The sequence below is a fragment of the Ptychodera flava genome, chromosome 5 (assembly GCF_041260155.1).
Source record: "Ptychodera flava strain L36383 chromosome 5, AS_Pfla_20210202, whole genome shotgun sequence".
Taxonomy (NCBI): domain Eukaryota; kingdom Metazoa; phylum Hemichordata; class Enteropneusta; family Ptychoderidae; genus Ptychodera; species Ptychodera flava.
This window is the reverse complement of record NC_091932.1, coordinates 10,547,828-10,559,286: the sequence shown is the minus strand read 5'-3', so window position 1 is coordinate 10,559,286 and position 11,459 is coordinate 10,547,828. Positions and strand designations below refer to the sequence as shown.

The 11,459-nt window shown below is 36.9% G+C and overlaps 1 protein-coding gene across 1 annotated transcript; it reads right to left on the bottom strand.

Annotated features, from left to right (window-relative positions):
* Window positions 1-348: 348 nt before the first annotated feature.
* On the bottom strand, window positions 349-11,459 carry LOC139132699 (uncharacterized). The gene is made up of 7 exons (XM_070698966.1): window positions 11,199-11,459; window positions 6,816-6,934; window positions 5,696-5,882; window positions 1,880-2,131; window positions 1,391-1,510; window positions 479-693; window positions 349-354 (listed from the first exon to the last, which is right to left on the bottom strand). Exons 1-7 carry the CDS (start codon window positions 11,245-11,247, stop codon window positions 349-351), a joined length of 948 nt encoding a protein of 315 aa, XP_070555067.1. The 5' UTR covers window positions 11,248-11,459.

Here is an 11,459-nt window from a genome sequence, read left to right as displayed (position 1 = left end):
ACAACTAAACACAATTAGGCCCAGCCTCTGCATGCTTTAAATTGAAAAGTATTTTGTGTGGCAAATACTAGCTCTTTTTACGTATCGAGGACGCTGAACCAAAAACTACCTATATTCGGGAATAAGTTTTGTCGAGTGGCCAGCAGGTGAACTATGAACATGGTTGTAGGCAACATTGATGAACTTAAGTTTGGATAGGCCAGATAGTAAATGTTATATGCCTTGGAAAGTAGAGAAAGAAGATTCATTTTTCTTTCGCTAATCGTAATCAGAAATCTATCTTTTTGTCGGAAGACTTGGATTTCTTTGGCCTGGCCCCGTCATAATGTTCTTTCAGGAGAAAGGTCCTCAATTCTATGTGAATAAATGGGCAAAATTAACATCACGAGCAACTTCATAGAGCACCAACAATTTTGCGGTGCGGAATAGACCAGCAGCCAATGTGGAAAAGTCCAATATCTAGTAACGTTTAACTTACCTCAAGAAGTAGAAAACCTGGGATGACACCCTGTGGTATTTCAAATGTCAAGTACGTAGGATGACCACTTTCATAGCCCATTAGTGCGTTGCCGTCCGTTTTGAAAACCGGGTCGGGGAAATCGTTAGCCCAGACAATAATTCTGACGATACCGTCATCAAAAGCTTTGTTGTTTACCCCGTTGCCCCATCCACTTCCAGCAAAAAATAAGTGACCTAATTGGGAATGGCAGTCTGTCACTTCATGTAATTTTAAAGGATGATAACAATTCTATGGCAGCTTATTGTCAATGATTTTGTTTTTGTTCCTTGGCATTTCTCAGATATATAATCATTCGAATGGCTATGTCATACCAAAGGGGAAAGCACGAAATTCAGGTTTCGTTTTGATGATGTCTGTCACGTTTTGATGATGTCTGTCGCGGGCTCGAGGAAAGCCAAAGTTAACGGGCTCGGCAAGCCTCGCCCGTTAATATTTAGCTTTCCTTCTCGCCCTTGCCCATAAATAAACGTTAATGGTCAGCGCGTCGCCCCTTATTTCTATAATATACTTTCTTTTTTTCATGTCATCAGTATGTTGGGAGAATCTGTCCGACTGATTTAATCGGAGATTGAAGATAAAGACAGGATGTTGTCAAATGATCAGTGGTTGCAATTAAAGTGTTAAGCAGTGGAAGAGGAGACCGTTTATAGAAATACAGTTCTTTATAAGAAACATCACAGATATCCTGAAAAGGATACTTGATTTTCGTGATTTGCCCATGGTCATTCGATCTGTCTGCAAACGTAAACCTTTCCAGGGCAAACTGCAATTAAAATGCTGTTGTGAAATATAGGACGCAATGAATAATGAGGTTTTTCTCAAATCAACACAATTTGCACACAGGAAAGTGAACGCTAGGTGTGTTCTTACCCCCAAAGGTGTTGACATTCGAAGCACTAGGAGCCCATATTCGGACGGCTGTCTCGTCGTAGGCAAATACTACACCACCGTATTCCTTAAAGGCTTTATCGTCGTCACACTGGGCAGAACCTGCATCATATCGATTTGATAGAAATGCACGAAATTAAAAAAGGGGGAAAATCTTGGAAATGGGACATACAGATATAAACCAGAGAGTAAGGCCATTATGTCATTATGTAAATTGAATACACAGTAGCACATATAATATTTCCCCTACAGATTACGTCGAATTATTTTTAAGCCTTTAATGAGTCTACAATCGGCCGACAATGATCACACGATTGTTTTTGGCGGATCTTAAGGTGTAATCATATGTATTTCTAATGATGAAATTAAAATTCGAAAGAAATAAGAGTTTGATACCATATATGCTATTATCTTTTCAAGATATCATCAGTCTCAATCCGCCAATGATTTGCATTATCTCAAAAAACTTACCAAAACCATCTGAGGTGAATCCGATGTCAACAGGCGATGGGTTATTATCTTGGTATTGAACGCGGACCATCGATGGCTGCTGTTCCAAATTGTGCTCTATCGTCTTAAAAGAGTTTTCTTGTTGGTTAGAACCAAATGCAAACCAGTCTGATATAAATCCAGGCGATGGAAAGTTGTCAGCAATCCAAACTTCAACTTTGACCTCGCCGTCGTGACTGCATTGTTCATGTGGAGAACCCCAATGCGGACCACCTAGAGTTTAGGGAGAAGTATTCGGTGAAACCGCTGAATAATGCACATGTCACCATGCGTGTGTTTGACAAACTTGCAGTTGTTGTACGCCTTCGATTTATTCAAGTCCCAACATCTTGGTATCTATACTTTAGTTGTGGTATTTTCTATGTTTAGGAGAACTTAAAATGGATATTATAGCTTTCCCATATAAGGGAAAAGGGATGGCGTAATATCTGTCGCATAGGCAAGTTTATTTTTTATTTATTTATTTATTTATTTATTCAATCTGACATTAAACAGGCATAGCCCAATAATTGGATGCAAACAGAGAAAAAATAAAACATGAAAAAGACAAATTACAACATGCAGAAACTAACTAAAAAGGCACTAAACAAGTGAAAACAGAGACTGACAAACATCAGAAACTCTCGGTAGTAAAATGACTATCAGCAAGAGATAATAAAACAGATGACACTTGGGTTTTAAAAGCACTGAGACTGGTAAACAGATCAATATCAAAACGATAGACACTATTTATGTTTACGGTGGACTAAGACGCAAACTTTAAACTGGTTGAACAACAGCGTTATTTTCATTACAACAGATTGCGCTTCATCCAGCTACCTGTATTTATGTTCAAGCACAGAAATTATTGGTTTGGGATATTCATTGTCCCCTTGTTCTCTTATAGGCCAACATTTTGGAAAGAAAATAGAATAAAGAATAAATAAAATTTTGTGATAACATTGCCATATAAAACATCATGAATAGCCAATTTATTTGTACGCCTTTTCACATGTTCAGCTGGTTGTTTTTTCACCTTCCAGTCGGACTGATAATTTTGATTTACTGAGGCAATTTACAGAGAGTCGCTTAGAAGGTTCCCCTTTATTTGAAATACTTCCTATAAGAAAAGAATTTGTATACAAGTTATTGTTACAAGCAAAATATACTGTTGCAGATAATGTGAAAATACTTTTCTTGTCAAAATGCCTTGATTCGTTTGACTGATGAGATCTTATTCAATATTGATAATGATTATATAAATAGTGCTCTTCTTCTAGATCTGTCGAAAGCGTTTGGTCTCATCAATAATAATATTTTATTGGAGAAGCTGTCAATGTATGGTTTATCACGTAGTGTTATAGAATGGTTTAAATCCTACCTCTCTAATCGAGAGCAGTTTGTAAATTACATGGGCTGTAACTCAAAGAGATTTAATGTTAATACTGGTGTACCGCAAGGTTCAATTTTGGGACCTCTCTTGTTCATTATTTTTATCAATGATCTGCCGTTATCTGTCAATTGTTCAAGTTTACACACGTATGCAGACGATCAAACACTTCTTGCTAAAGGTCAAAATATCACAGATGTAAATGATGCAATAGATGTTGAAATTCGTCCAATTTCTAACTGGATAGACTCTAATTCTATGCGTATTAATGTTTCTAAAACCAAGTGTCTTATTAAAACAACTCCACATAAGTTAGGTCGTATCAGAAATGCCAATTCTTTATCTATAATGATGGGAGGTTGTGAAATATGTAGCGTACGACATGGTTCTGTATTAGGAGTAGTTCTGATGAAACTTTATCTTGGAGCATTCATGTCGATAATCTATATAAGAAACTAAGTCAACGGATTGGTCTAATTCGCAGACTTCGCCCATTTATCCAGACTTCATAATCGAATCGCGTTATATTATGGTTTAATTCAAAGTTCGATTGATTACTGTATCATTGTTTGGGGTAACACTACGGAATATGATTTGGATAAGGTTTTTATTTTGCAAAAGAGAGCATTGCGTGTCTTGTTTAATTTACCCTATGATTATCCATCTGCTGACCTCTTTTCTACGTTTGATGTGATGTCAGTAAGGCAGCGTATTGTTTACTTCCTCGCCCTCACAGTGTACAAATGTATATCAAATACTGCTCCACATTAACTCTGTAATGTATTTCTTCCTCAAAGTCACGTAAATTTGTATTCTACACGGTCAGCTTCACAGTTAAATTTCTACGGTCCACGTTGTTTTTCAATGCTGGCAAAAAACATTCCATTAAAGGGCGACAAAGCGTGAATTGCCTACCAGTTGACGTAAAACTCGCATATAATGAAAATAAGTTTAAAAGTTTATTGAAAGACTTTATTATGACTCGCATTTCGTTGTAAAAGAATTGTTTTGCTTTTTTTTATCCTGTCAACTTATGTTTGCTGTATTTATTGGCGTGAGCCCCGAAGAACATTACTCATTAGAGTAAATCGGTCGCTCATAAAAAGTGTAAATAAATAAATAAATAAATAAATAAATAAATAACAATTGATACTTAAAATGTTCGCTAGAAGTCCTAAATCTATATACAAAAGAAATATTCTGAACAGCAGATTGATAATTACATTCAACGTCAATCAAAAAATTTCCCATGCATTATTATAACATGTATCATCCCAATCCTTTAAAATTCGCATTGAGCTTACAAGTCCTATTTCTCTGCTAATGAAACGTTCCCCTGAGCAATTTGTTGCGTGTTTTGGCTAACCCCGATCCCTCAGAAATGCTATGCGATACATTTACAAGTTTCATATCAAACGTAAACAGAAAGTATGTTTGACTACAGTATGTATGTATGTATGTATGTATGTATGTATGTATGTATGTATGTATGTATGTATGTATGTATGTATGTATGTATGTATGTATGTATGTATGTATGTAGTATGTATGTATGTATGTATGTATGTATGTATGTATGTATGTATGTATGTATGTATGTATGTATGTATGTATGTATGTATGTATGTATGTATGTATGTATGTACGATGTATGTATGTATGTATGTATGTATGTATGTATGTATGTATGTATGTATGTATGTATGTATGTATGTATGTATGTATGTATGTATGTATGTATGTATGTATGTATGTATGTATGTATGTATGTATGTATGTATGTATGTATGTATGTATGTATGTATGTATGTATGTATGTATGTATGTATGTATGTATCTAACTATCAATTTATCAATCTATCCATCTATCTATCTATCTACGTGTATAAATCTATGTATATATGTGTGTAGCTACCCATGTAGCTACCATTGTATCTATGTATCTCTGTCTGTCGCTACCCACCATCTATGTATGATCGTATGCGAAAATGTATGCATGCACGTGTACATGCATGCATCTGCAGGCAGTGACATAATTTGCAGATTTGCTGTTCTCCTTCGTGAGAACTAATCGGTCAGGCATATCTGTAAAAGTACTTCTAATTCACAGGTTTAGACAGAGACGTATTAAGTTAGATGACTGATAGGCTAACGGGACCAGCCATCTCACGTTGAGGGCGTTGTGAAATTGATTGTCATTTACAAAGTTCCATTAATTGCATCTGAATATTTTAGCCTTGTCTCCTTTGGCGAAAGGCCGATGGTATTAAATAATTGTTAACAGGCAAAGATTGAGATTCTAATCTTTAAAAAATCAAAGACATTTTACTAATGACATAGTTAGGTTACAATAAACTCGGGAAAGTCAACCTCTTAACAAAGGTGCAGAAAATTGGATGAATTCTCACCTGTATATATCAAACACCCACTTGCATAGCCCCCTGTTTTCTGAGGCGCCATCACTCGTACCCAGTTTTCATTGTATGTGTAGACGACGCCCCCATATGGATTGCTGGTAGTGTCTCCTCGCTGAGCAGATCCAACTCCATTGAAAATAAACCCTTCGTTTGCACCATCAATCGCACGAAGGTGTACCTTTTTTAAAACAAGTAAATCAAGTAAATTGCACAGTGAAGGTTTAAGGAATGTGCATCATCCTATAAAAGCCTATATGTTAAAACACGTAAGTCTATTTAATATTCTTTGTACCAGAATACTGATGGCAAAAATTTCTCCAATTTAAATTGTCAAGACGTAATAATAATACCATGCATATTCACAATATAGCATTGTTGGAACACGCATGAGCTCACAGTCAGAGAAAAATTCCCTTTTCAGCGTTCCATGCCTGACATTCAATATACTGTTATAACATAATAGAAATAAACCAGCGAGGCCACGATAACGTTAAACCATTCGGTTGTGACTCATATAAACTCGGTACATGCATCGGTTGTGAATCCGTGTCGTAAACTTGTCAAAAAGTTGTGGCATACCCTGTTGATCAAACTGCCGTAATATCAACAGCACGACAAAATTATAACTCTTTGACATCAATTTGCTTACAATTGACAGTGGGATTTCAGTTCATATACTTTGGGTTTCAGTTTTTCACGAGTACCCGAGGAACTGTCAACGGTGATATAGACACAGGACGATTTTAATATTATTCCGTCTTTAATCCTCCTAATAAGGGGGATTATCGTTGATCAAACAGCCTTAATATAGCTATAGCTGCCCTGAGTAATCAACAAAATTATTGCCTTTGGCATCAAATTCGCTCAAAATTGAAAGTGAGATTCAAGATTATATACGTCGGGTCTCTGTCTTGGCATCCTTACCCGAGGAATTGTCAGCGGGACCATGATACAAGTGTAGGACAAAATTAATATTATTCTGTCTTTAATCCTCCTAATTAGGAAGTGAAAGGAGATGTATGAGACGCTACTACAATGAAAATGTAATGTGAAGAAGAAAGCTTTAGTATCTCTATCTGAGAGAGTCAAACGAACATATGGTGGACCTTACCTGCACAAAAATGGGCAATTCATTTAAGTTGTGCTCTATGGCAATGTATGACTGGCTTTCATCCTGTGATCTCATTCGAAACCAATCACTAGAGAATGACGGTGTAGGCAAGGATGCTCCTGAAACGAAGTTTATGAAAGAAACATGTTCTTGGTACAAAATTAGTAACATCTTACACATTTCGGTCATACAGACCAACAAATTTAAGGTTTTCATTGAACAACCAAGCCTCTCCGGGTATATCAAATGATTCACCCCTATTGAATTTGTCTCTGTTTCGGCCTTCTTCTCCCACGGCATGAAAATGCAATAATACAGATAAATTCACACTAATGAGTTGCCTGTATAATAGAATAATACACGTGAATTCACATGAATCCACATGAATACAGGCTTTCTGAATACAAGCAATGGATTATTAACTGTATTCACCTGTATATGCACTATTCAGCTAAAATACAGGCAATAATTCATGCTAATACAGTAAGTATTATAGCGTTTTTATGCAGTGTCCCTCCACCAACGTTTGCACTATCGCTTCCTTACATCCAAAACACAAGGCTATTTTCCGTTTTAAGTGGAATGTTCAACTCGGTATTGAATGTGTAAACTGTTCCTTTTTGTGTATTTATTCTTTCTGTTTGTGTACCGGCTTGCTCGCACTGGATATGTGGTTGACTATTTTATGTCTGAGAACTATTCTTTCCACAACGAGTATTTATTTACTGATGGTTATGGAAAGGGGCGAAAAAGGTTCTTGGTATCTTGATAAAATCACTTCCTCTATTTCTGCTTTCAATGTATAGTGTTTGATTGTTTTTGTTGTTGCTTTAGGCGCCTTTTAGGATGGTTGTTTTTCTGTTTTGTTTTGTTTTTTCGGGATGGAGGTTACCACGACCAAATGAAAGGGTTACTTTCCCAGTCCGACTTACAAGACAAGCGTTGCTCTTTTGTTATTACTGTCTCTGTCACTGTCGTTGTTTGTAATATTATCCCTCAAATATGCATAAATTGTCACTAGTCTAATACTGGGACGCATGCAATTGCTTACAATCTTTGTGATTGTCATATTCTTTTGAGGTATCGATTACTGTCGTAGAGTAAAACTGCCATGCAACATTTGAGAGAAAACCTTGCTCTGACAATGTGTTCATCGCTGTGTCCGCAACGATTATTAATACAAAGTACGACCCATTGACAGTCTGTGAATGATTGTTGATTACTCATCAAATTATAAAGTCAGTTCAACCTAATTATTGCTACTTAGCGATGGGTAATAACGTTTGTCGACCTAACCGACATCAATGACTACTTGTCCGTGAATAATGGTGGGAAGGCCTTTGAACGGTCTATAGTCTCAGGGTATAATTAATCTTTTTCAGTGCAATTTGAAATGTTATTAGTAATTCAGTTCGCAGAATTAATTTTTATAGCGGTTTCTTGTAATCAATACCACAAAACAAAACAGTTACCTCCATCAAACAGCCTTTTAATTAACGATTAACGTTGAGTCATAAAATTAAACTAATCATTACATTATGTCAACCACGCATGTCCTAGGGGTAATTAGCATATAAAGTACACAATTAACATAATGTTCGGACGCCATAACAAACTTTCTGGCACCGACAGGCACGAAAATTTCCTCGTCATGATCCCTGGCGCGGTGCTTTAAAAAACAAAACGTGTCCATGTGTCTCGAAAAAGTCAAGTGACGATTCGATTATTTAGTAATTCTGTGCGGTACACGACAATAGGCCTATCAAAATTCCTGTATTTTGAACGAGAAATAACGATATTGGTCCTGTTTTATTGCCGTACGTCTCCATCAATAGCTACAATTATGTAACTTGGTCTACGTATGTGATAACAAACACCTATTACATGGTCATGAGGGCTATAGCGCTCGTTTATTACCCTGCTGAGTGGCCATGCATTACCAGAAACAAGATCGCTATTTCCCGAGGCAGTAGTATAGCGATGTGTTACTATGGTAACTCAATTAAGGCCTCTCGGTGCTGTAGCCCGAATAAATTCCGGCTTGTATGTATTTCATAACATACCACTTGCTCATGCTCTTCTATTTTATTGTTTTAAATTAATGTGCCTTGATGCATAGGCACTGAAACAGTACATTTATTTAATAGAAAGTTTACGGGGCGATTCTACCCTGCGGGAAACGTAGTGCCACATTTTCTTCGCAAAAAGAAGCAAAAGTATCCGCAGCATACCATATAAAGTCCTTGGTTGCACATGAATCTTTGATTAAAATGAGCTTTTCCAACTCTTACGCAGTTGAATTGAGCTATTTAAGTTATTACACCGTTGAAGTAGGAAATCTTCCTGTTTTAGTCAGAGACTTGCTGCTCATCCCGGGCGCTTATCATGCTCTAATCACCCTCCATTGTTTCACAGTAGCAGACGACACTGAGCGTATGGCCACGTGACCAGGCACTTTTTCAAAAACAATTTCCCTAGGGCAATAGCCTTTCGAAAAATACCCCCTGACTAGTATCTATTATAGTCACATGACGTGTTATAACGAAAAGCGACACGGAATGAGCTTGTGGTATGTTATAATAGTAGTCATCTGCTCATCCTATCAATGTATATTAAATTCAAAGTATTCACATGAGTACAGTTTCATATGGACGAATTCAAAACGAGAAATGTCGACGTTGTTCTTCAACATACCGCTATATTTCCCTACTAACACTTTGATTTCATTTCTAGAATCGTTTACTTCATTATTCTTCCGAGTATTCCATCACCTTGGTGCAATCACCCTTCGATTATTTGAAGTGCACAACCGATATGCATATGACTGAAATTGTTCGATCGCCATAAAAACATTTTTTTATCTACGATTCTTGAGCAGAGTTATATGTTATAATGGCGGATGATAAGTCATCAGGATGACACAGTCCACGTCAGTACCTTGAAAAGATGTATAGGGGTGGTGGGGAAAAACAAAACAAATGATAACAATGAAACGGAAGCATCATGATGCAGTCCATTCAGTGAGAGGCTTGTTCATGATTTTGCGCTAGAAGTAGTGAAAAATTGTGTGTTAATTGGTCTAGTACAGGAATTCCCTTGTAAAGAAGTAAAAACTACTGAACTGACTTTGTAGCATCACAGCAAAAGCAATAGAACTATGGAATGGCTGAAATGATGTCCTAGACTTAACTGGAGTCCTGGTAGAACCGACAAGTGTTTAAAGGTAGCAAAAACGGCTCTGTTTTCGGCCTTCGTTATCTCCATAGAGTATTTAGGGAGAATACTACAGCCAATTAATTTCTTCATGTGGGAACACATCATACACCGATCGAGCGGCTGCCAGTGTTGTAGTGAATAAACAAACCCCGTCAAACGTTAGATATTCATCCAAGTACTATGCCATCTAAGCAAAAATGGCAACTGCAAGCATACCACCTTCGGCGTTTCCTACATAGGTGAAAGTATATTGAGCCGTCAGACCGGCCAATTATAGATTGAGCGATGCTTAGTAAATGAACCAGACTCCTTGCATGTGATAAGTTCCAGAATATCATGAGAAGACCCCTTAGCACAAACTCTGTTGCTAGACACTCATTACAATGACATAACAGAAGTCTAGACAATGTTTGCTATCCAAAAAACACCCTGTGTTTTTGTAAATTAACAAACATGTTTATAATGGCTGAAGCAATAGTTCAAAACAATATATCACCAAAATGAAGACAGATGGTTACGTCATAGAGGTAGGGTTATACTTCAAGGTTCGGTAAATAAACAAGGAGATATCATTCTCACAATGCAGCTTCGTGTAAGGGTTAGTGTCGGTCAAAGTCATTGTCAGTCGTCAAAACTAAATTCAAAAGAAGATGTATGTATGTCCTTTACCTATACACCAATGACGGGTGGCGTCGACGCCACATCCCCTGCTTGGGCGTAAAAACAGTGATTCCATGGCTCAAGTGAATTGAAATTTTTTTCTACATAAACTGTTCGTTCTGCACTTTTCCCTGTAACTACATCCCTTATGAGAAATTATCTCAAGGTTTAGAATATAAGGCCACTTGTGTCTAGTAAATTGAAGGCAAACAGAATGAAGTAATCCTCATTACCGCTGCTTTCAGAAATAGAAAGGTATATTCTTGCACAAAGTTAATAAACTACAGCATATACCTGACTGACATATTCTATATACTGTTCCTAAACGTCAATACAAATGTACTTGGGAGCTATATTACTACTTTGCAATATGTTTTTCATACAGATTTGGTACATTTGACTGTACATCGTGTATCATCCGTCTCGTAGTTGATCATCTACATGTCTATTTTGCCATGAAGTTTCAATATTGCTACAATGCGGTTTATGATTTATACGATCACCTACCGTAGACATTCAGATAAAACTGCCATAAAAATACCGACGACACAAGCATATTTATCAATACCAGGTCACCTCGATTCTTCTTTTTACCGGACCGACAAACGGCAGATTCTTCTGCTGTCCTGCAGCTTTTCCAAACCGATTTGATTACTTATTTAAGCACCAACAAACCCGTACATGCAGAGTTTCTTATTCCCTGAGAAACACAGGGCTATGCCCTTAAATAAAACATTCACCTACTTGCTTAGAATTGAAAACGACAAT